We start from the raw sequence: 25,585 nt of genomic DNA on the forward strand, positions 1-25,585 counted from the left end.
ACTTCTGCTGGGATATGACTGGACACCCTGGAGAGGGTAAGAGCACATTTTCCTTATAAAAGATTGGCTTTCAATTCAGTGTCACTCCATTAAGGTTCATGCTTTCAATGTTATGTTGAAAGATGCTCAGTGTTATGAGGAGAACATGCTCAGTCCGTAATTTTGGATGCGACATCTGATTAGTAAATTTGCCATTGAACTAACATATCTAATAAATGTGGCTTAAGGAATAGGCTGAGGCAATTTCTGGAAGCAATAAATGAGTTTTGAGGAAGAACCACTGAGGACCATAACTGGTAAGACTTAAAAGCTGCAGGTAAAGAATAGGCCACCCATTCTCTACCATGGCAAATGTGAAGAAATGTTCAAAATTTCTGAGTGTAAGTGTGAGAACCTGTGGAGATAAGTTGAATGTCACTGGCTGGCCATGGAGGGGCTGTGATGGCCTTGCTGTCCCTTCTGCTCTAGTCAGAAATTAACTTTTGTCGATCTTAATGTGATTTACATCCACTACATGTCAAATAAATGGAATGCACCTGTCCTAGGGGGGGAGCTTTAATTATAAATTTGTTTCCAAGTAGGTTCCCACAGAGTGGTATTCTTGGAAGTCTTGGAGTGCGTTTAAGCTGAACATGAGAGGCAAATAAATTGAATAACTGAACATGAGAGGCAAATAAATCCATAATCTGGGATTAGAGGATGGGTAGTTTCAAGAGCATGCCACTCGTGTGCTGCGATTCACACTCATCTTGTATCCATAGGCACATCAGCGGAAGAGGTCTGGGCAGGAGATCCCATCCAGAGAGGTGACGCTCGGGATGCCCTTTCTATCCCCTGCCAAGCAGCTGAGGAGCTCTAATTACACAGCAGGTGAGTGGGGTGGGCAACCTGGCAGGCAGGAAGAGGTAATTGAAGCAGCGAGTAACTATGACAGCAGGAAGGAAGGGGAAGGAAAAGGAAACAATGAAGGAGCATGGTATTAACCTCTGCAGGAAACTCTGTCATAACCTAAAATAAGATATCCTTGTGAGATCAAAGGTTTGTGTAGCCCAACTTCCTGCCTTTGAAAGTGATGCTCAGGAAGGATCATCAGCATAGAATGGCACTTGTACAGAACTCTCCTACCTCCAGTAATTTGTATTTATGGAATCCCTGAGCAGAATGCAGTGTCTAACTACTTAACAGCTCATGGAGGAATTTTAACTGATTCATTTCTCAAATGTTCATTTGCTGAACTCCTAAGTGTTACCTGAACATAGGTGATGTTACTGTGATCCTCTACTGACCAAGGCCAACCCATAGAAAGTGAGATCTCCCTGCTGGTCTGCAGTGGAGCAGGGCCCCGAGCAGGGTCCCCTCCATGGCTCCAGGCTGCCATCCCCTGGCACTGGGTGCTGGAGCAGAGGCCTGGTCAGCTGCTGTCCGGGAGCTCCCTGTGACTGACAGGAGCCTGATGGGGCCCTGGGACTGGCAACCCCTGCTCCTCTCACCAGGAATAATGCTGTTGGCTTCCTGCCAAGGATCCTAAAGGAACTTCTGTCAAGTGACAAGGCCCAAGCTGAGGAGAAAGCTGATGCCACCTATGCTGTCAGAGCAACAGCCAAGGCCTGAGGGGAATGGCACAGCCACCATCCCAGCTGATGTCCTGGGCTCAGTGTCCTTTGATTGCCCACGGTCACTGTCCCTGGGTGGGACACGGCTTTCCTGAGCTCTCCAGAGGGCCAGGGGAGTCAAGGTGCAGGCAGGGCTGAGTCTCCATAACCATCATGTCAGAGGCACCAGCCCGGCCAGGGCTTCTCCTGCAGCCCTGATACTCCCGGGACACTCCAGGCCGTACTCTGGAGTACAGCCCTACATCCTTCCCTACATGAGGGCTGGGAAAGCACAGCTTGAGCAAAGGGACATGGATAGCAGCTGAACCTCAGAGCAGGCCCTGCCTCAGACTTCATCCTCACCCAGGAACTCCAGGATGGCAGCTGTGAAATGCTAGCTGTTGGAAGTACCTGGGCAGCTGCTGTGCTGCCCATGGAACAGCACATCCCAACAGGGGATGGCCATGGCACTGGGCTGGCACAGGGCCTTTGCATGGGCTCCAAAGGGGAACACTCTGGATTCAGTCTCTGAGCAGGGAGAGCACGCTCGGGCCCCATTCTGGTGTTTAACCTTTCAGCTGGCAATGGAGCTGTGCTGCACTGAGTCTCTCTGGGACAAGAATAGCAGCTGCTGCCTTGGGACACAGCACACGTGTCCAGCTCCTCCAGGGCAGCACGTTGCAGTGCCACACACAAGGCAGCCTACCCGCCCAGGAATGTCTTCAGGCGCTATTAGTGGAAGCAGATCATCCCCACAAACAGGCACGACCCGTACAGGAGCCTTGGGAGAGTGGGGTTATTTTGGGCTTTGGCATTGAGCGTGAAAGGAGACACGTGATGGGCCGATCCTCCTGCCATGGGCCTCCTCCAAAGCTCCTTTGGGCCTTGTCCCCTCCTCCAGCACTGGCTCTTGTGGAGGCTGAGGGGCAGTTTTGTGTGGCCCAGGAGTGCAGGAGGTGAGGGCAAAGGCAGCTGTGAGTTTGCTGGTGGGACAGGGCAGCCCTCAGTGCCATCATCAGTGCCCAGCTGTGCTCAGGGCAGGCCCTGCCTCAGGGTGTGCTCCTGTCCCTGAGTCTCTGAGGTTAATGCTTGTACCAGCAATTACAGTCAAGACATACTCACAGATTTTATGTGCCCTCTAGACTCTATGCAGACCTACCTGAAGCTTTGGAAATGCCCTCAGGTGGGACTGCTCCCAAGAGGAGCAGGCGGCCTCTAGGTGAGGTTGGGCACCCAAACGTTCATGCCAGGAGGGAGGAAAAAGTTTAGGATTCTGCCAAGGAGCCCTGGGGAAAGTTGTACAGTGTCATGAGAAGGAAGTACTAGTCTGGCATCTCTGCAGGGCCTTGGGTGGCATTCTGAAGGGTGTGGGTTGAAACCTGAGGTCTGCTCCTAAAGAACAATCTCCCATTTCTCTCCATAGACAACACTGACAGGTTCTGGTTGTCAATGCATTTTAGTGACACTGGAATCAGGCTGGACTTCCCAGCAAGAGCTGCTGAGGCTGCACTTGGGAGCCAGGTAAGATGAGAGCCCTTGGGACATTGCTGTCATGGGTGTAACAAAAAAATATCAGAGTGGTCAGTTTCAACTTCTCTTCAGTGTTGAGATTGTTGAAAAACAAAACCTAAACCAGGGCTTAGGTTTTGTGACGGCCTGCATCACAAACAAGAGTAGGAAAAGAAAAAGCAAAAGGATCACCCTCTCTTGATTCTCACATGGGAAAGGAGCTGTGCTGAAAGGACAATGGCAGAAGCATTAGGAGGATCTGAAGGCAGGAGCTGGACAAAGAGCTGCTTGAGACAGGAGAGGGCACAGGCTGGATTTTTCAGGAGTGGCCAGTCTCTAAGTTTGCAGATCCTCAATCCAGCACTGACCCCTGCTTCTCCCTTGTCCCAGAGAGGAAAAGTAAGGAAACTTCTTCTGCAATGCAATTGCCCAAGGAAGACAAAACCCAAAGAAGAACAAAACCACTGACCACAGTGTGTATGCAGAAGAATCTACTATAATTTTTATTCACTAGACACTGAGGTGGGTACTAAGGCTCACGGCAGAAGAAAAAAAGTGACCAAGAGGTTCACATTTTGTGCAGCCCTCAGGTCACTTTGCTGCCTGGTGACATGCTCACTCTTCCTCTTCTATCCTCCTATGGAACTCGCGGCTCTTGGCTCGGAGCTTGTTGACCTGTGACTCTGCAATGTCAGCCCGCTCCTCGGCCTCCTCCAGCTCGTGCTGGATCTTGCGGAACTTGGACAGGTTCACATTGGACAGCTGCTCCTGAGAGGGAGAAGGAGGTGTTTGTGAGAAGTTTGGGGTTTTCATTCCTTCTGGGCCTTGGCCTGGCAAAGTCACAAACCTCCAAACTCCACCCACCACTGCTTGTACAAAGTCTCACAGTGAGATTGATGAGATCTCAGGGTCATTCTTACATATCCCCTTAACTAACTCAGAAGCCCTATTCTGTGCAGGACTGTTTCCACAGCTGTGGAAGAAGCCGTGCTCAGACAATCATAAATTCAGGGGCTGTAGGATCCTCAGTCCATCCCTGAATGCTGCATGCCCAGAAACAAGCAAAGTTTCCTTGCAATATTCTAAAAGCGAAATGCAAAGTGGTTTGGGGTGGGACTGCCTACACCTTCCCTTTCTGCTATCAAAAATTCTAAAAAATAAGGTATTTCCAAAATTTCTTTATATATATTGTATTGCTGGTATAATTCATAAAAATCCTTACAGGTTGCTTTGTGCTTCTAATGCAAAAAATGCTATGTGCATTTGCCCTCCTCAGAAGTCTTCTTAAAGGCTCATTGTTTTCATTCTCAAAGGCGAGTCTACTTTGTGAGCCTTTTAGAGAATTTGAAAGCATGTGAAATTGATGAGCATCTCCATTGGCATCTTCTAAATTTCTTATATTTGTCTACTCAATGGCCAAACTACCTTCTGGGAAAGTGATTCTTGCCAAGCACTCAGAGAGATACTTACGGCCTCCTCAGATTGTCTCTTGTAGGATTTCACTTTCATTTGCAGCTTGTCTACCAGATCCTGCAGCCTGAGAATATTCTTCCTGTCTTCCTCAGACTAACGTTTGACAAACAGGAAAGAAAGTAAATTCTTGGTTCTGCATTACATGAGGTTAACAATTCCCCTTGGGGATGGTGTGTGCAAAATGTGACTCACTGTGAGAAAGCCCGGTGAGAGCAGGAGAGCTCCTGCCTTACCTGGTAGGTGAGTTCCTTCACCCTGCGCTCGTACTTGCGCACACCCTTCACGGCTTCAGCGCTGCGCTTCTGCTCAGCATCAACCTCCCCTTCCAGCTCCCGCACCTGCAAGGACAAGCCCAGCCCTGCAGCTGCCCTGCCAATGTCTCTCCAAGGAGGGACACATCCCTCAGGCACAGCCCCAGCCCTACACACCCTGGCCTCCAGCTTCTGGATCTGCTTCTTCCCTCCCTTCAGTGCCAGCTGCTCGGCCTCATCCAGACGAAGCTGCAGGTCCTTCACCGTCTGGTCCAGGTTCTTCTTCATCCTCTCCAGGTGGGCACTGGTGTCCTGCTCCTTCTTCAGCTCTTCTGCCATCATGGCCGCCTGATCAGAGCAAAAGGTCAAAGCCATTTTGGGACGGGAGATATTTTGGGGAGAGTACATTCACCATCAGCAATGCCAGGAGCGCCCAACTCACATCTGTGATGGCCTTCTTGGCCTTCTCCTCAGCATTGCGGGCTTCCTGGATGGTATCCTCCATTTCGCCCTGGATCTGGGCAATGTCCGTTTCCAGCTTCTTCTTGGTGTTGATCAGGCTGGTGTTCTGTGCAATGGGAAGTACATGGCAGGAGTTGAATTCTAAAACCAGCCATAATGCACCTTCTGCCTGAACAAAGACGTTCCCCTTCCAGATTCCAATTCTTACTCTGGAATTATTGTTAAAATGGTTGTTTACAAAATGTCAGAGGTGGGCTTGGCGAAGATATGTAAAACATGCCTCTCCTTGGGGAGAGGAGTTTTAAGGAATTTCTACTGCTGGTTCTCTGGTAAATTCTAGCCCTCTGTGTTTGGTCAGTATCAAGAGAGCTCTTTGTTCCCTGACCTGGGTGTGCAGGAGCTGCACACGTTCTGTGGCATCCAGAAGCTCCTGCTCAGCCAATTTCCTCGACCGCTCCGTCTGCTCCAGGGCTGCCCGGAGCTCCTCAATTTCAGCCTGCAGCAGGTTTGCTCTGCGCTCCACCATGGCCACCTGCTCCTTCAGGTCATCCTGTGTCCTGAGAGCATCGTCCAGATGGATCTGGGTGTCCTGGTAAGAAAGAGAAAAGAAATTACGATGTGTAAGTGTGCACTTGAGTGGCAAAAATGTTAGGCATCTCATTTTTATCTTTCTGTAGCTTTGCTGAATGAACCTTGAGCACTCCCTGTGTATTTCTCAGATTCTTCTGTGCCTCTGCAGCCACACGGTTGGCATGGCTCAGCTGGATCTCCATTTCATTCAGGTCTCCCTCCATCTTCTTCTTCAGTCTCAGGGCTTCATTCCTGCTCCTGATCTCAGCATCCAAACTGCTCTGCAAGGACTCCACAACTCGCAGGTGGTTTCTCTTCATCTGGTCAATCTCCTCATCTTTCTCTGCTATCTTCCTGTCAATCTCAGCCTTCACCTGGTTGAGTTCAAGCTGCAGGCGCAGGATCTTCCCCTCCTCATGTTCCAGGGAGGCCTGGACAAGTGGACACAAGCATTGATAACATCAATAAACCTACTGCTTCCTTTTAGGGCATGACAAAAAATTTGCAGAGATCTCAGCTGTCTGCACTCTCCAGCCAGAAGAGAAGACAACCCAGGCCCTTTCCACCCTATTTCTTCATTTGTTTAATGAAGACACCAGTGATTATGGTCATATACCTCTGCTTCCTCCAGAGCAGCCTGGATTTCAGATTTCTCCTGCTCAATCTGCTTCTTCACTTTCTCCAGCTCATGAATGGCCTTTCCTTGCTCCGCAATCTGCTCCGTGAGGTCAGAAATCTCCTCTGTGGGAACAAAGATCAATGGCATGGTCAGGCACAGAGCAGAATGGGAAGGGCTCTGCCCCACCAAGGGGACAGGCATCTCTGCAGACCTGCAGACACAGAGCCATGAACAATGATGGGAATGGCTGATAGTGAGAAAGGCCAGGGAGGAGCAGAGGGCCAGGGACTTACGCTGCAAGTTCTTGTTCTCCCGCTTCATTGTTTCCAGGTGGTCCAAGGACTCCTCATAGGCATTCTTCATCTTGAACAGCTCCGTGCTCAGAGAGCGTGACTCCTTCTGCGAGGCCTCCAGCTCAGCCTGCGTTTCCTCATACTTCTGCTTCCATTCTGCCAGGACCTGAAGAGAAACAGGGGGGTGAGTAGGGCTGTGGCCATCACAAGGCCCTGCTCTGGCCAGGTGCTGGAGGCCAAAAGACCTTGTCAAAGTTCTTCTGCTTCTTATCCAGAGCAGCACAGGCAGCATTGGATCTCTCCACGTCAATCATCAGGTCCTCCACTTCATTCTGCAGCCTCTGCTTTGTCTTCTCCAGAGAGGCACATTTGGCATTGACAGCCTCAACATGCTCCTCTGCCTCCTGCAGGCGCTGGGCAAGCTTCTTCCTGGGAAGTAGTAAGCACGGTTCTTAACTGAAAATGTTGGTGGACATTGATTATCATACTCAGCAGGGCACTGAGACACTTCTTAGTATTTGGCACTATTGCACGTGGTGCAGAGCCTATCCCTTCCAGTCATTTGTTCCTATTTCATTTCCCCAAAGTCTTCATAGAGTCATAGAGTCACAGAATTTTTTGTGTTATGTTGGACGGGACATCAAAAATCCATTAATTCCATGCCTTGGGCAGCGACACCTTCCAATAGACCAGTTTGCTCCAAGTCCTATCCAGACTGGCCTTGAACACTTCCATGGATAGGGCAGCCACAGCTTCTCTGCAGTCTTGCTATCCCTCTACACTTTGCACAATCCCGTACAGGCCCTTTCCCTTCATTCTTTGTCATATAGCCTGTTTTCCTTGTGTTTTTCCCTTTCATAGAACTCCTCAACCTTCTACCAGGCTTTTGCCTTTGGAAATCTCAGTGATGTCTTTAAGTTTCTCTTATTGACTTATGTTGACCTTCCACAAAAAGCTCACATACTTGGCCTCCTCAAGCTCCTCCGTGCGCTGAATCGCGTCCGTCTCGTATTTGGTTCTCCACTGGGCCACTTCACTGTTGGCCTTGGACAGGGCTCGCTGCAGCTCCCCTTTGGCCTCCTGCTCCTCCTCATATTGTTCCCGGAGCAAGTCACAGTCGTGGCGAGCGGACTGCAGGGCATGGGCCAGGGCGTTCTTGGCCTGGTGGTAAAAATATGGCGATAAGGAGTAGGTGTTTCCTGAGAAATTTCTCTCACTGGTACTTATACACTGATAAAGGTCCCAAAGAGATAGAGGTTAACTGACTGCCTCATAAAAACATGGGAGTCCTGCACTGCAAGGGCCTGGATTGCATCGTCTAAAGGAATGGTTTGAACTTTTAATTAAATCACCTTTTGAAGCCTTGAACACTTTCCAAAAAACAGTATTATGTCAAATATTTATTTCATATGTAATGTGAGTATCTTCACCTTGATCTCCTCCTCTAGCTGCCGCTTCAGTTCTTCAATCTGCTGGGTGAAAGCCTGTTTCCCTCTAGACAGCTGAGAAATTAAAGCATCTTTTTCTTCCACCTGGCGTCCATATTCACCTAAAAAAGTTTGCAATTGAGATAAAATTTTAAGAGCCAAGACAGCAATTTATGGGGTTCTCCATTTCCAAATTACAGATGGAAAGGCTGTACCAGATTCTGTCTGGAGACGAGCTCTTTGAGCACTAAGATCGCTAATCATGCGCTGATTCTGCTCCTCCTTTGTTTTATACTCGCTCAGCTGGTCTTCCAGAGTGCGGCACATCTTCTCCAGATTTGCCTAGATATCAATTGTACATTAAAAAAAAAAAAAAGAGTAAATACCTTGATCCTGCTTTGTTTTAGCAGGAAAATATGTCCAGAAGATGCAGTTGACATCTTGGGACTGTGCATGCACCCAAACTTCTACACATGAGATTTGGAGAAAGCATTTATAATACAACCTGATAAAAATTACACCATATAAGATTAAAGAAAAAATACCACATTGCTATCAAATTCCTAATAAATATAATTGTGTACCTTGGCTTTAGACACAGACTCTATGTTACTGGCCAAGTCATCAATCTCCATCTTCATCTCACTCTTCTCCTTCTCCAGCTTCTGCTTCACGCGTTGCAGGTTGTCGATCTGCTCGCCCAGCTCAGCTGTGCTGTCCGCGTGCTTCTTGCGCAGGGCGGCAGCCGTGGCTTCGTGCTGCAGCGTGGCCTCTTCCAGGTCACGGCGCATCTTCTGGAACTCTGCCTCACGCTTCTTGTTCATCTCCACCTGAGCTGCTGTGGCCCCTCCTGCTTCTTCCAGGCGCTCGCTGATCTCCTCCAGCTCCCTGGACAGGTCAGCGCGATGCTTCTCTGCTTTAGCGCGAGAGGTTCGCTCTGCCTCAATCTCCTCCTCCAGCTCCTCAATGCGGGCCTGAAGAACAGCAGGGACCCTTCACAGCCGTGCCCTCCTCCTGCCTGAGCTGAGCCTGAGCAAGGCAGGGCAAAAGGCACAGAGACTTGCCTGCAGCTCCTTGATCTTCTTCTGAAATTGCATGCCTAGAAGTTGCTCATCCTCGATCTTGCTCTGGATCTGGCTGATTTCAAAGTCTTTCCTTTGGGACAAGTGAACTGTGTTAGATCACAAAGAAACAAGACAAGTGCTGCAGTCCAGCACTCAGGTGCCCCAGAGCCACACTTACTTCTTCAGTTTCTCATCCAGCTGCTGCTTATCATTCTCCAAATCCATGATGCTGTCCTGGGCCAGCTTCAGGTCTCCTTCCAGTTTCCTCTTTGCTCTCTCCAGGTCCATGCGCAGTTTCTTCTCTTGCTCCAGGGACCCTTCCAGCTAAACACAACAAGACCATCAGGGCTCTGCCAGCCAGCTTGGACTCCATACCTGTCCTCTTCCTGTTCTATATCTGTGTGCTTACATCATCCACTTGCTGTTCCAGCTTGATCTTGGCTTTGGTCAGAGTATTGACTTTGTCTTCCTCTGCCTGCAGGTCATCCAGGGTCTGCTGATGCGCCTCTTGGAGGGCTTTCTTCTCCTTTGTCAGCTTCACAATCGTCTCATCCAGGGCTGCCATCTCCTCAGTCAGGTTTTTCACCTTTGAGAAGAAGGGAGCAAGCACAGACAGAAAATGGCGCTTGAAACTTTCTAACAAGACAAGTTTTTCCAGAGTGCAAATGACAGGTTCTACCTCATACCTTGTTTTCAGTGGCATGTTTTTCCTTCTCCACCTTGGCCAGTGTTAGCTCAAGGTCATCAATATCTTTCTTCAGCTCTGAACATTCATCCTCCAGCTTCCTCTTCTTGGCTGTCAACTCAGCATTAATTTCCTCTTCTTCTTCAGCCCTTTCTGTCACCTCCTTGACTTTGGCTTCCAGCTGGATTTTGGTTTTGATGAGCTGGTCACACCTTTCCTCAGCATCAGCCAAAGCATCAGCTTCCTGGTAAGGAGATGCCATTTTTAGGCATATGCTTTTTCAGGGAATATTGAGATACCTAATCTTCATAGTGCATGGTCTTGGATAGCAGTTTTGTAGTTTAAAATTTGATTCACTTTCCAACAGAATGACTTATAATATAAAATTGATTTTTATATTTTTAGTTTTGAAGCAGACAGGTTTAAAAGCTAAAACCAAGTAAATTCCTTTGCAATCTACCTGAAGATATGAGTATTTATGTATTTGTGCAGGGTATAGAGTCCAATATTATCTCATAATATCAAACATAGGATCAAAGTGCATGATAAGCATAAAATATAAGAATATCTCAGTGTGTACTGTAGAAAAGTGTCACTTTTCTACTAAGTAATATTTTGACTGCAGATACCTCGCAGTCCTTATAGAAGCTAGTTATACCTTTTAGAGCACCACTAAAAGAACTACAATTGAACTAAACTAAATCAAAGTTTCTATTTGGTTTGAAAATGTACTTGTAAATAGCAACCTGATAGTCACAGTAGAATTAGGAGAATGCCTGATGGTGGTACTCACAGACTGAACCTGGAGCTGCAGGTCATTTTTCTCCTGCACCAGTTTCACCATTTTCTCCTCCAGCTCCTTCCGCTTTGCCTCAGACTTCGCAAGCTCTTCCTTGGTTTTCTCAAATTCTTGTTTCATGTTGGCCATTTCCTTCTCAGACTCTGCACTCTTCAGCAAGGGCTTGATCTTGAAGAACAGCTTCATCCACGGCCAGTGTTTGACATTCATGAATGCACGAATGTTGTACTGGATGCAGAAGATGGACTCCCTGAAAGATAAGTTAAATTAATATTCCATATTTACACCACGATGACACAATAAACCAAGTACAGTGACCCTGATCTAAAGATAAGTCTACCTTCTCTCCACCATTTTCTGGTACTCCATCCTCGCCAGGAAGCCCCTGCATCTGGCCTGGGTGCGGGTGATGAGCTGTGCCAGCTTCTCATCTCTCATCTCTTCCAAAAGGCCTACCAGCCCAGCTTTGAAGAACACCTTAGGTGAGAACAAGAAAACAGATGCAGTGTCAGTAGCCTGATACCCTGCCCCCATACTCTATGGAAGTTAAAATCAAACCCACAAAGAGTATATGTGGTGGCAGACACTCTTTTATAACTCCAGGCTTCTGGTTACTTGCAGTTGAGGAACTATAATACCCAGATATTTTTCTTTGATTTTTATTCACCCATGATTCTTTTATTCGACAACTTTGTCTTAAATAGGAACTTGATTAACCCTTAATTAAATCATCCTAATACCATGAATTTCAGTTCATTCAGTGTTGAGTAATCAAGAATCTGGTTGATTTATTTTACAATATTTCTTACACCCTATTGGATCATTTCATGTGCTCTCTGGAGTATCTGAGTGTGAGTATTAAACCATGCTAACCAAAACCACGTAGCACTTGAAGCAAACAATCTTTTACCTTAGTGTGACCGAATTTGTATTGAGTATGGTCTATGTCAATCGATCCAAGAAGTTTCTCACATGCCTTCTTGCTGTCAATGAACTGTCCCTCTGGGATAGCACTGGCATTTAATACTTTGTATCTGAGAAAGAAAATGGAAGGACTTGCTTTGAACTCCAGAATATTAAGGGTCTTTTCCAACCTAAGTGATTCTGTGAATATGAAGAGGTCTGTTGTTGAGACCAGCTGGCAGGTACATAGCAAGAAAGAGTCTCAAGAACTGTTGAGAATAAACAGCACTTGTTAAACTGAAACTTTAGGGAAGACTTTAGGCACAGGAGGGGAAGGTTAGATTTCAAAAGCTAAGATGGGTAAGGTGATCCAGTAAGAGAATGAAGTCTGACCTCTGTTTAAAATCTGCATACAGGACTCTGTTGGGAAATCCTTTCCTGCAGATCCTGATCCCTTCCAGCACGCCGTTACAGCGCAGCTGATGCAGCACCAGCTCGTGCTCCATGGCACCTGGCAATGCAGAGCACAAATACATGCCATGTTCTGTAATACAGTGAGGAAGAGCTGCACCACACTGAAAACCTTCAATGTACATGTAAGTCTCTTACCAGGTGTTTTAGTTTCATTTGGAATGATGCACCGTACAAAATGGGGGTGGGTGCTTCTCAGGTTGGTCATCAGCTTGTTTAAATTCTCCTGGGAGAGTCATTAAGAAAAGCTGATATTAGCAAATGTCATTTCTGCCGTAAGCATCAAGTCCTCCTAAATGAGATACTATACGAAAATCAGCAGAACCCTGAACTCAAGCTCTCTGCACCAGTTTTTCTGACTTTCCACAGATATTTGCTATAATTAACTTAGTAATCTGAGTAATGTTTAGGAAAAACTGTACTCTTAAATATAGAATTTTAATACATTTCACTGACTCTAGTGGAATGCCTTCATTTGAAAAGATATCCATTTTCTATTGGATATACCCAGAGAGATAAAGCAGTACCCCTAAAAGACAGTGTCAAGCATTCTTCAGTAGGTATTTAGGCAGGGTCATATGGAGCACACTACCTTTGTGTTTTCCCTACTGAAAGCAAAAGGGACAAAACCAACCAGCTGAGTTTTAAATGTCTAGATTATACATTTGTCTTGTAGGGTGTGCTGAGATGAATTCCAGCCTTAAACAAATGGAAAAACTGTGCATTCAGTGAAATGAAGTATGAGTACATTGACTGAATTTATTCCTAGGAGAATGGGGCCCAAGAACTTCAGAATCTTTTAACAGAAACAAGCCAAAACAAGACTAGCTGTAGTAATTGGTGGGTTTACTCCTTGACTTAGGAGGAAATAATGATTTCTTTACTGTACCCGAAAAAGAGCTGAGACAGTCTGGAAGGAAGAACCCTTCTTCTTGCCTCCCTTCTTGCCACCACCACCACCACTAGCCTCAGCTAAATTGAAAATAAAACAGATTTTAGATTTTTTTGGACTTTTTTTGATTCCTTTTTGCAAGCTGTAAATCAGTGAAAACATGGAATTCAAAGAACCAACCTGCATCTGCTCCACCATAGTTGGCAAAGAGTAAAGCCAGGGTCTTCACAGATGATTTCTGGTACAGCCCAATGACAGTTTCATTCAGAGGGTCCTTGTTCTTCTCCAGCCACCCAGTGATGTTGTAATCCACTGTGCCAGCATAGTGCACCAGGGAGAAGTGGGCCTCAACCTTGCCTTTGGTAGGTTTTGGCTTCTGGAAGTTGCTGGACTTGCCCAGGTGCTGGTCATAGAGCTTGTTCTTGAAAGAGGTGTCAGTTGCCTTGGGGAACATGCACTCCTCTTCCAGGATGGAGAAGATGCCCATGGGCTGGGAGAAATCACAAGAAGAAACCAATTATAATTTATCTTTCAAGGCAATAATGATCTTCACCTAGGCTCAGTAATGGAACATAGACTGAAATACACATAAGAAAGTATTATTATTTAATTCCATTTTCTTCTAGAAAATGGTATTGATCACACTGATACTTACATTTTTGAACACAAAATTACTCATAAAAGAAATAGAAATTAATTTTGTTTGTGTTGACAATGTACCCTGTAAAATCAGAGCATACACAGATGTGTTGGACAAGTTGAACGTGAGCCATTGCAGCAACGGCACCAACACATCCTCAGCTACACCGTGCTGCTAACAGCTCAAGGGAGTTAATCCTTCCCCTCTATCCTTCCCCTCTACTCAGCTCTGAGAAGAAACATCTGGAGTGCTGTTCCAGCTCTTGGCTACCCAGCACAAGGGAAACATGAACATAGAAGATCCCTTTGGAAAATGAGACCAAGAGATTCCATGCATGGAACTGATTTGAAAGGAAGGATACCTTCTCAATGAGCTCAATGCAGGCAGCCAGGTCCATCCCAAAATCAATGAATGTCCATTCAATTCCTTCCTTCTTGTACTCCTCCTGCTCCAGCACGAACATGTGGTGGTTGAAGAACTGTTGCAGTTTTTCATTGGTGAAATTGATGCACAGCTGTTCAAAGCTATTGAACTGGAAATAAAATAAAAAAGATACATATTTGAAGATGCAGGAATAATTGCAAGACCTCCTCTTTTAAAAATAAGGAATGCAGTTAACTTGACTTCCCATGCATTTCTTCAGTCTGTTTCATTACAATTTGAAAAAGAGAAAAGGTTCAAAATAATTGTCCACAAGGAAATTGTTTTCATTCACAAACTTTAAAGATAAATTATACATCCTGTTTAAAATGAGACCATGTTACTGGGAGAAAGAGCCCAAGTTTAGGACTATTGTGATTACATGTCTTTATACTGTCTTGGGCCTGATCATATAAACAATGAACTTTTTTGATTGGACCATATTGTACTTTGATTTTGCACATCTTGAAATAGCACAAGTCCTTTGAAAGGTCCTTTTTTTACTTAAAAAAGACAAATAGCTATAATCATGTGATAATATTATGTTCTCTTTAAAAATGTCTCTCAAATTGATCGTAACATTCAGTTGTCACTTCCAAATAGCTCTTACCAAATCTTACTTACATCAAAGATCTCAAAGCCAGCAATGTCCAGCACACCAATGAAGTACTGCCTGGGCTGCTTCGTGTCCAGCTGTTCATTGATGCGAACAACCATCCACAGGAACATTCTCTCATAAAGCGCCTTTGCCAAGGCACCCACAGCATTGTGCACCTACAGGGAAAAAAATACCTGGAGTTACAATACGAGGCACAGGAGAATCAAAAGGATATTCATTCTACACATGGTTACAGGTTGCAGCATGTCTCTTACCTGCTGTGCTGTTTGGCCCTTGGTCACGTATTCATTCCCCACTTTGACTCGGGGGTAGCAGAGGGCCTTCAGCATGTCGGCTGAGTTCAGACCCATCAGGTAGGCAGCCTTGTCAGCAACTGAAAAGCCAGGGGAAAAAGGAATAATTTTATGTCCAGCAGGCTTTGAATCCTAGAGCATTCCCTAAAGGCTGAATGGTTCAAATTTCTAGTTTTTGAAAACTTTTGATAGACTCTTGTAGAGGGAATCTTTGTAACATCACACTTGCCATTATGCACATTGAGCTTTTCTAAAAATAATCAGTTTGAAATTTTTCACTGCAACATGCAAAAAGTAATGAAGTTTTCAAAAATCTACTGGCACAAAACTGAAAACTGAAGCTTGCTAGTCTGAGTGCAGTACACAGGCAGCTCAGGAGCTGCAGTGATAACAGTCAGGTACTGATCTACATTCGGGTGATCAAAACCAGAAAATAATTAGAGTGGAATGCAGAGATAATATCCCTATTCTCCTTCAAATCCACATCCTACAGCCTTTTCTGAGCTTTTGTTTCTGATATTCAATAAAACTTATTGGGTGCTCCCCACCTGCCTTGTCCTTTAACAAGAGGAGGCATTGTTTACAGAACTGAAGACAGGTTGTAGGCCCTATGCCAACAAAGGCAAGGAATTAAATAACTCCTCTCACAGCTGACTTCCCTGAGCACCTCATAGGTGAAGGTGCATGGGAACATGGTTCCCTGTCATGTTAGAACTGAATCACTGGGCTGTTTCACAATTGCAAGCCATATTCCAGCAAAGGTATGACTAAAGGAACATCCATAATGCCTTACTTCTTGAAAGAGTATGAAGACCAATTTAAAGTATTAATTGTTTATAGCATAAGTTATGTAAGTCCTTAAATCAGGGGATTTCATGTACTAAGGACAAGGGACAGCTGTTTTTTCCTGGATGATTGTTTTCTTTGGAATCTGAAGTCTAACAATGAAAAACTTTTGCTGTCTTCAACATATGTAGTGGCTTACAGAGGGTTAATTATTGAGTTTGATAATACCTTCAGTGCCTTCAGGCTCTGCTTGCTCCTCTCTTGGTTTCTGCTTGAATTTCAGGTTCCCATAGTGCATGACAGCCCCTGTCAGCTTGTAGATGGCTGTCTTTTCATCAGCAGTGAAGCCCAGGATGTCAATGGCACTCTGGTAATACAATGAACAAAGTGAAATATTTGCATGTTATCTGATGCATGACCTGTGTCTCTTGACCTTGGCCTCTTGTACATTACTTACATCTGTTGCCATCAACTCCTCCTTGTCATCAATGCTGGGGACAGTGATCTCACCTTGACTCACAAAAGGGAAGTCAAATGGGTTGGTGGTGATGAGGAGCATTTCTGAAAACAAATGTGTTTGTGGGTTAAATTTAATTAATCTTGTAAAAGAGTTGAATGTTGTTCAGAGATTTTCCTCTCAAAAGCTCAGGGATGTCTCCTACCAATTAGCTCTGGCTTCTTGTTGGACATGATCTGATAAAAGATGTGGTAGCTCCTTTCCGCCTTGAGCTGGAAAGTGACTCTGGACTTCTCCAGCAGATCTGGCAAGGATGGTAGAAAGGGTTCATCACTTGTGGGAATGTACATAGAAAGGGGAATTTGGGAAGGGATGGGAGCAGTCCAGGAGAATCTCTTACAAGTTTCAATGTCAGCAGAAGCCAGTTTGCCTGTGGCACCAAAGTGGATTCTGATGAATTTGCCCTGTGAAGCAGAAGCAGCAGCAGGTCAGCCTGGATGTGTTCTGCTGATGTCTCCTCTGCATGAAGAACTGTTCAGGCATCAAGTGTGTTGCCATGAAGGGGAGAGATTTTATGCAAAGCAAGAACTCACAAAGCGTGAGGAGTTGTCGTTCCTCACAGTCTTGGCGTTTCCAAAGGCCTCCAGCAGTGGGTTGGCACTGATGATTTGATCCTCAAGCGTTCCCTGCAGGGATGTCATTATTCAGTCACTGTGTTTGGTTGACAGGGCAATGACAGGCCAAGCATTCAGTCTGTCCCTCCTGACTCACCTGCATTTTGCCTGATGACTTCTCCTCTTTCTTCTTGTCTCCACTGGCTGCAATTGTTGCAAAGTACTGGATGACACGCTTGGTGTTCACAGTCTTCCCGGCCCCGGATTCTCCGCTGCCAAAGCCAAGAGAGAAGCAGAGGGTGCGTGGTCAGGGAGGAGGGGCCCTGGCACCGGGCAGCCCCGCAGGGACCCGCGCAGGGGGGTACCTACGTGATCAGGATGGACTGATTCTCACGATCTGTGAAAGCAGAACAATGACAGATGTGTTAGCAGCTGGTCTGGGTAATGCTAAGCTGAATGAGAAGTAAAACTGCAAACCAAAGTTGGGGATTCTTCAAAAAGTCCAAGACTACCCAACTCCCTTCTATGTCCTAGTAGTATTAAGCATAAGCCCAAATGGATACATTGAACAGTCAGAGACATCTGGACCTGAGACAAGCTGTGTATCATTTTCCTTCACATAATTTTCCTCAAGAAATGAAACCAAAGTACCTACCCAAGTTCAAATACAAGAAAAAATAACTTTTTCTTTCTTATCAGTGAAAAAATGTAGAAAACTGAGCCAAGTACTATTTCGCAGTAGGAGAGTGTAGAATTTTGTACAATTAAATATAAATAATTCACCATGATAAGTTCATGAATGCTCCTAGGTCAGTTTCACTTGAAATTGTTTACTGCATAAATCGACCAAGTTCACAGTCATGCTTCTTGGTGGCTCCAGCTGGCTTCTCACATGCTCCAGTGAAATCAGCAGCGCTTTTTTGATTAGATTGCTGTGAGGGAGGCCAAACACTCACCAGTCAGCATGAACTGATAGGCATTGTCAGAGATGGAGAAGATGTGTGGAGGGGCCTCCTGGCGCTTCTTGCCTCGGTAGGCCAACACCACCTCGGGGTTGTACACCGGCAGCCACTTGTAGGGGTTGACAGTGACGCAGAAGAGACCCGAGTAGGTCTGCAAGGAAGGGACACAGCACGTTGCCTTGCCCTGAGCCTGGCCCAGCAGCTCCTGAGGCTGCCCAGAGGAAGCTGCTGCTGCCACTTACGTAGATCATCCAGGCTGCGTAACGCTCTTTGAGGTTGTACAGCACAGCGGGTTCGTGCAGGTGGGTCATCATGGCCATGTCCTCGATTTTGTCATACTTGGGAGGGTTCATGGAGAAGATCTGGTCATCTTTCACGGTCAGGGTCTGCAAAGATCCTTATATGTCAGCTAAGAACCCAGTGAGGGAAGCAAATGTTGTTTTTGAACCTTGTTTTTGACTCACCTCTCCCCCTTCAGTCTTGACAGTGACTTTTCCCGATTCCCTGCTCTGGATTGTCCCTTTCACAAAGGATTCTTTGGGATGAACCACAAAGACTGATGACTTGGCATCGAAAGGTTTGTTCTGGGCTGCAATTCTCTCCTTCTCCGATTTTCGGAGGTAAGGAGCTGCCTCCCCAAAAACAGCCATCTCAGCATCTCCAGAGGCCATGGCTGCCCTTTACTGAGGATATCTCAGCGAATGACTCTGAGGAGAAAAAATATGGTACTGATTATTTCTTCTGTAAGATTTGGGGAAATTTTCATCCTGTGCCTTGGTGTCTCTTCATTCTCAGGGTACTTTAACATGAGATAACTCGAAACTTAATTTTATGTCAAAACAAGAGGCTTTCATGGATGCAGTCTAGGTCTTCAAACATTCATTGATGACCTTTTCAGAACTGTGGATTTGGTGCTTTAAGAATACTGTGCCTGTAAGACAAGAGTGAATTTGTTGAACAAGTTTCACTAAGACATCCCTATTAGGAATGGAAATAGAAGAAATTGTAAAAAGGATGAACAGTGAAATAAAACTACTGAAAAACTGTAGTATAGGTGACCTACAGTTTTGGAAAACAATGAATCTGTAAGACATTTACCTATTTAATGGTAGGGTAATTAATAATTTGCTAATGAAGTTCTCCACTGGAAAAAAAAATACAAAACAAAGAGAGCAGACTTTGTGACCTTTTAATATTCTGTCACAATTAAATTGCTCTATGCATTTGTCACACTTCACTACAACATTTAAATAATTTGAGCCCCAAAATTCTGACTTAGGTGAAATAAAATTCAGTCATTGAAATTGGAATTTCTAAGGCTTTATTAATATCTTAAATAAATACTTACTGAAAAAATCTAGGAACATGAGAATTCTCAAAACTTTTGATTTATTAAACATCTAGGGTACCTAAATTTAGCCAACTGCACTTGAAAATCCTCTAGCTACAATAAAATTTTATTCCCTCTTTATTCTTTAGGTAATAAATATATTTTTTGTCTGGAGTAAGAAAATGGATATCTAATAAAGCTGAGAATTCTGGCACTCTACAAAGGTGGTTAGAAGGTCTGTATGTTAGATGATTTAATAATTAATATATTCTTAAGCAGAATACAGGATTTTGCATTTTTTCCCTGCTGTGCTTATCTGGTCCCATTCTCTTCCTGCCATAGCAAAGTTGGGAAGGCAGCACTCCTTGATTTATGTAAGGTCAGTTAAGCAGAAGCGATGAATGTCCCCATGGGGATTTTCTGCTTTTTCATCAGTACTCAGAGGCTTAAAACACAGCCTTGGGCACCCTCATCACTTTTTACTGCAATCCCACCAGGTTTGCATATAGGGCAAACCAGTAAAACCTCTTGACACCCCACCCAAAAGGATCTGTCTCTGTTCCTATAAATTGGTAAATCAGCTTCTTACCTCTTGTGACACCAGATGTGTGGCTTATGAGCTGGCAGCTGGTCAGTGCTGTAAAACAGAAATGACAATTCCCAAATTGCTGCTGCACAAAAATCAAGAGTGAAAACATGCAGGTAGGTGCCTTGAAAAGAGATTTGTAATGGAGTCCCCTCCTGCACAGGAGCACCAGAGGCAGCAGGAATGTGGGGGCACATTAGGCTGCCATCCCCTTCCTGCAGCCTGCAGACCCCATCCCTTACCTTGGAGCTTTCTGTGGAGCCAGGGCAGACGTGTTGCAGGGACATTTTATACGATCTCGCCTGCAGATGCTGCAGATGCCTCCTCTTTCTTCGGTCAAAATATTTTGGCAAACCCTCTTTGGTGAAGCATTGTCTGGCAAACTGAACTAAGGGCATAATTGTCATTTGACATGACTAGATATAATTAGAAAATTTTGATGTCTTAGTGGCTATATGAATACATCGTCTATAAACAATCTTCCAAGGGTGTTAAGGAGGGAATCTAGACTAGTCAAAGCACTTAAAGAACTTGGATTCAGGACTTATGGATTTTATTGCTGCCTTTCCCACCGACTCACTGCACAACCTGGGATGGATTGCATGGTATGTGTCTGCTGCAGCTACCCCAGCAGCACAATAGATAAAACAGGATGCTAAAAGATAAATTAGTGTTATTAAAACTTTTTGACAGTTTTGATTGTTTAACCCTGAAAGAAAAAAAGAGTGCAGGGAAAAAGATGTAGAAGATGTAGAAGAGGTAGAAGAGGTGAGGAGGGTGACAGGCACACCAGGGTGGTCAGCCAAACACTGCAGCAGGGAGAGGCTGGGCTCTACCTGGGCTTTTGATATTGATGGCTCTGACAGATGTGAGGCAGCTTTAGGGGTATCAGGAAGAGTGGGCGCAGACACACACACACACACACACACACACACACACACACACACTGTGCCTGTGTGCCTCTCTGCACACACTCCAGATTGGAAATAAGTGGGAGATTCTCTAAAAACTGTTTTTGTGATGGGTTATACCTGCTGAAACTCCTGGTCTGCGGGTTAGTGCCAATGAGCAAGATGCTCCCTGCTTTTGCTGGCAAATTAACTTATCCTTAACCCTAGGAAGAATAACTGATTTGAAATGCCTTCCAAGTGAAACCAGCACACCTACTTACAAATGGCAGGAAAATCCTCTTTTCAGTAATACCTACTGACAAATAATTGGATGTATGCACAAACACATCATGTCAGCATGCAGTCCCAGATGCTCTCTACCTGATACATCCTCAGTCGGGCACTTCCAGTTCATTACAAATATCTTGCACACTTAATCCAAAACACCACGGGTACACCAGAGCTCTGGGGGTGGCAGACATGCCTGGACAATGCTGATGGAGCAGGGGGGGGGGGGAGGGGAAGGAAGGGGATTTACTGGTCGTACTGGAGAGAAACTGGTCTTGTTTTAGGGACAGAGCACCGTCATGTGAGTTGATTGATATCCTGTCAGATTTAGGCTGAGGTACTTCACACCTTCTTTGCCTCAGTCATCAACAGAAGGAGTGGTTGATGAAGGGCACCCAGCCCCTTTAGCTGTTAGGTAGAGGAGCAGAATGGATTCCCTGCAATCCAGGAGGAATTAGTCAGCAACCTCCTGATTTTAAACACCCACAAATCTGTGAGGCCAGACAGAATTCACCTGAGGCCACTGAGGGAACTGTGGGAAGAATTTGCCCAGCCACTCTCCATCATTTATCATCAGTCCTGGCTAACCAGGACTTTTCCTATAACCAGGTGTGAGAGACTGGAAAGATTGATGTCCTGAGACATTTTGGGATGCATGAGGATATGTCACAAGATGACTCTGAGAAGAAAAAATATGGGAAAACTAAATATGGGAAAAATATGGGAAGGGCAGGTCAGGCCCTGTGAGTGAGGCAGTGCACTTCCCCATGCTCCATCCCACCTAGAGCCATGATTCTGTGATTTTTTAGCTGAGAGTGCTGGGCTAGATCACCTGACTTTGGGGACATTGCTTTCCAGTGGCCAACAACAAAGCCATTCTACCCAGAGAGCTCTTTGGGTTTTTGCTGTTGTGCTGTGCAGGATGTGGCCCCAGCTGTGCAAGAGGCAGGAGTGAGGCACACAGCCAGCTAGCTCTGGGCAGGCAGCCGAGGGAAGGTCTGGTTTGAATGGGAAGCAGTCAGTGAGTTGAGGTGTCTCCAAGTATTGACACTTACCAGTGATTTGGGGATTAAATTTAGTGTCAGTAGGTCCCCATGGACCAGTGGTAGAACATAAAACCTTTTTTGAAGAGGTTCAGAAGAGGGTTGTGAAGTAGAACACAACAATGAAAGAGATTCTTTCATCCGGATGGCTTTTGAATATCTCCAAGGATTGAGATTTCACAATAGCTCTGGGAAACTCGTGCCAGTGCTCAGTCACCCTTCCAGGAAAAAAGCATTCCCAGATTTTCACAGAGGAAAATCTGTGTGCTAGATTGTGCTCATTGCTTCTTGTCTTGTCACTGTGCAACAATAAAAAGGACCTGGTTCCATCCTCTGTGCACCTCCAGGTATTTATATCCATGGATATGATTCACCTGATTATTCTCTTCTCCAGACTCAACAGTCTCTACTCTGTCAGCCTTCCCTTAGGAGATGCTCCAGTCTCTCATTCATGTCACTGGCCCTTTTCTGGACCCTCTCCAGTAGCTCTGTTTCTCTCTTATACTGGTGAGCTCAGCACTGGACATCACTCCACGTGTGGCCTCAGTGCTGAGTTAAGGGCAGGGATTACCTCTCTCTGCAGCACTCCTCATGCAGACACCATTCACTTTCTTCACATAAATGACACATTGTGGGCTCATGTTCAACTTGCTGTCCCCCAGAACCCGCAGGTTCTTTTTGTGCAAAGCCGTTTTTCACCTGGTCAGCACCCAGCATTTACTGGTGCCTGGGCTTGCTCCTCTCCAGGTTCAGGGGTTTGCACTTGTGTGTCATTGGGTCCCAGGTTCACCTCAGGGTTTTGCCTCACCAGTACTCAGCTACACACTATCCTTAACACAGAAAACACAATGTTAAATGGCAATTGTAGAATCACAGAGATTCAAACCTTACTACCATGTTTATATTGCTGATTAAGTTATAAAAAAAAGATAAAATAATAAAATGTCAACTACTTTCATTTGAAAGCTCTAAATTCATACCCATTTCCTTTTTTCCTCTTTTGCATTAACGAAATAAGAACACAGAAAACAAGAACTTCTCTTTCAGTGTTTTGAGTTGCTGTTTTTTAATATCTTTTTGAAGGAAAATAGGGCTAAAGCAATGGTAGCTGTAAGAGCATGCATTGTGTATGCAGGTAGTGTATGAACTCTCAATGTCTACAGGGGAAAGACACTACATTTGTGGAGGCTGGAAGAGGACACAGGAGCAAGTGCAAAAAAAAGGTTGGGCAAATAACCCATCATTCCCTGATGTAGTGTATGACATAAAGCTCATGGAAAGTGAAGTGTTTGGTCAGCTGTCATAAGGATCCCTGAAAAGCAGCCTAAGTTACTGAGCATCTGCTTTGGATTTAGTTTAATTTATGCAGCTCCTCTCTTCCACCAAGTACCATTTATATGACACTGGTATAGTGGTTTCTTACAAAGAAATAGTCTCTAATCTGAAATGGATGATTCAAATTTCACTGTAGTTTCACTCTCTAGATCCCCAAAAATTACTTCAGGAGAAATTTTGCCATGTGTCCTCTATCCAGGTACAGAGAGGAGAAATCTGTCCATCTGTCCAGGAAGGAATCTTTTGAACGAAGTGCAAGCACCTCAAAGCAAAAAAAAAAAAAAGAAAAAAAAAAAAAAAAAAAAAAGACTGCAATGTTTCCTGGGAACCATTAATATTCTGTCCATTCTATTTCCATCTCTTCAGGGTGAACTTCACAGAAGCAAAGCACAGCAGAGATAAATGGCAGGAGGCAGGCTGGAAGCCATCTCTGGATAGACTGTGCTGCACAGCAATGCAGTGTCATCAAGGTGCACATTCCCATGGAGGAGAAAGGATTCAGTCATGCTGAAAATAGATCCTTCTTGAGACAGAGATCAGACAGCTGCTCCCTCCCTGCCAGGGCCTAAGATGTGCATTTTGTTCCCCCCATCCCAGTAGTTAACTGAGAGATAAGGAGTGAGAAGGCACTTTTTAGTCAGGCTGGGGAGGTCAAGGCTAAATTCCTGCAGGTGCTGTGTGTTGGCCACTGGGAACTCCCCCCTCCTTCCTGCTCAGACTCATCAAGTTCATGAACTGGAAACACAAGAATGGCCTGTATGGGCAACAGCAGGAAAAGGAATGGGTTTTTGTAGTCTTTACCCCTGGAAGCTACTCTCAGGCTATATGGTCTGTGATTCCCTAAGACAGACAGCCCTCCAAGGTGTCCCTTCTGGCTGGGGAAGTCCAAGTGTCCCTTCTGGCTGATGATGTGTCCAGGTGGCCACTCCCATGCAGCTGAAGCCATGGCTATCAGTGAAATATTTTATTTCACTTCATTCAATCAACAGACAGTTAATTCCATGGCACTTGCCAAAGCATATCCCTCCAGAGCACCAAATCCATAACAATGCTTCTCATGAACATCAGCTGAAATGTCCTCAGCAGAAGCAGCAGGCTTTGGTTGCTTTCAGTCCTTGAAGAGCAGAGTGACCTGCAGGCAGAGCCAGAGATCTGTGGGGCTCATTGGGGCATCAAAATGCATCACATCACAGCAGGAAGGAGCTCCACCAGGTGAGGAGCAGCAGGGCAGGCAGAGTACAGGAGATTCTTATACTACAGGCTGGACATATTCTCAGTGGTAACTGCATGCTGGTAAGCATTTCTCCTTGTCCATAACAGGAATTTAGGGGTGTGGTTCAAACTTTTTTTTTTTTCATTATGAGTTGCCAGGCATGATTTTTCAGAAATATGTGTATGATAGAGCACTAACATCATCTCTGTGGGTTATTTCTGACAATATCATAACACTGAAGGAAATAAAATAGCATGACGTCCCTGCCCATGTCAGAGAGAATGGATTAGGTGAGATTTAAAGGTCTGTTCAACCCAAACCCTTCTGTGATCTGTGTGGCTCTCTGAATGGCTGTACTGGGTGAGTCCAAAGGAACAGCAGACCCTCACACCCAAGACATTTGTCATCATCCCACTCTCCTCAGACACACAGCCTCTGCATGATTTTCTACTCAGGTGGTGAAACCTTCTAGGGAACAAATCACCCCAAGGTGGTGAAAAATGTCATGTCAGTGAAGAAAAAACAACTTACAATTGGGAAACTATACTGAAAATGACAATGTCCCTGTGTGTCCCTGCCAGTAATAGGAGACAGAAGCACAAGCACATTTCTACTATCTCTATATGAAGCCTAAGAAGCTTTTGGCCTTCTCAGGTCTCAGTGACCTATTTGTACCCCACGTGGAGCCTGTAATGGTCATGGGATAGAGCAGATATCCTCTTCAACAGGGATCCCCTTGCACTCCCTGCTAGTGAGCCCTGGGAGGCTGGAGAGAGCTCAGGGCTGCTCAGCCTCTGCTGCAGTAGGACACCTCCAACTTGGAGAGCAGGCTCAGGTGTCTTACACAGACAGAGGTGTGTTCTTCTGTGTGGGGACAGGTCACTGCAGCTCCTCCTCAGGTGGGCAGGGTCTCTGATGCCCAACAAGGAATTGAGATGTGCTCAGGGCATGGGGGGCACCAGGAATGAGCAGGATCTGTATGGATGTGTCGTAGTTGAGACAGTCACAATACAAAGCAACACTCCATTTTCAGAAGGCTTCAAACTATTTTTATTCTAGCATGCATGCTTTTTATACACTCTCACAAAACTCATATGTT

General features: G+C 45.3%; 1 protein-coding gene and 1 long non-coding RNA gene across 4 annotated transcripts; one reads left to right on the forward strand and one right to left on the reverse strand.

Moving 5' to 3' along the window:
- Positions 1 to 24,782, forward strand: LOC131566112 (uncharacterized). 3 transcript variants are annotated; one of them, XR_009275520.1, is made up of 8 exons: positions 1 to 36; positions 762 to 870; positions 3,016 to 3,113; positions 10,885 to 11,226; positions 12,064 to 12,243; positions 16,052 to 16,138; positions 18,280 to 19,366; positions 23,640 to 24,782. It is a non-coding gene; the product is annotated as an uncharacterized LOC131566112 (long non-coding RNA). The 3 variants fall into 3 exon arrangements; XR_009275519.1 differs by lacking the exon at positions 23,640 to 24,782 and having other exon boundaries at positions 18,280 to 19,446; XR_009275518.1 differs by lacking the exons at positions 16,052 to 16,138; positions 18,280 to 19,366; positions 23,640 to 24,782 and adding an exon at positions 13,877 to 16,034.
- On the reverse strand, positions 3,605 to 18,501 carry LOC131566111 (myosin heavy chain, skeletal muscle, adult-like). Its single transcript, XM_058817318.1, has 38 exons — positions 18,266 to 18,501; positions 18,044 to 18,187; positions 17,796 to 17,952; positions 17,209 to 17,236; positions 16,997 to 17,111; positions 16,819 to 16,911; positions 16,626 to 16,689; positions 16,431 to 16,529; positions 16,226 to 16,329; positions 15,997 to 16,135; positions 14,944 to 15,062; positions 14,695 to 14,844; positions 14,012 to 14,182; positions 13,191 to 13,500; positions 13,008 to 13,090; positions 12,257 to 12,344; positions 12,041 to 12,158; positions 11,655 to 11,778; positions 11,085 to 11,221; positions 10,739 to 10,994; positions 9,947 to 10,189; positions 9,670 to 9,846; positions 9,439 to 9,584; positions 9,261 to 9,351; positions 8,781 to 9,170; positions 8,412 to 8,538; positions 8,200 to 8,318; positions 7,734 to 7,930; positions 7,015 to 7,198; positions 6,770 to 6,935; positions 6,474 to 6,598; positions 5,980 to 6,288; positions 5,673 to 5,876; positions 5,268 to 5,393; positions 5,003 to 5,173; positions 4,808 to 4,912; positions 4,572 to 4,667; positions 3,605 to 3,869 (listed from the first exon to the last, which is right to left on the reverse strand). The coding sequence occupies exons 1-38, from the start codon at positions 18,470 to 18,472 to the stop codon at positions 3,717 to 3,719; spliced, it is 5,835 nt and encodes a 1,944-aa protein (XP_058673301.1). The 5' UTR covers positions 18,473 to 18,501; the 3' UTR covers positions 3,605 to 3,716.
- Positions 24,783 to 25,585: the final 803 nt, after the last annotated feature.

This window comes from Ammospiza caudacuta, chromosome 19 (genome assembly GCF_027887145.1).
Source record: "Ammospiza caudacuta isolate bAmmCau1 chromosome 19, bAmmCau1.pri, whole genome shotgun sequence".
Classification (NCBI taxonomy): domain Eukaryota; kingdom Metazoa; phylum Chordata; class Aves; order Passeriformes; family Passerellidae; genus Ammospiza; species Ammospiza caudacuta.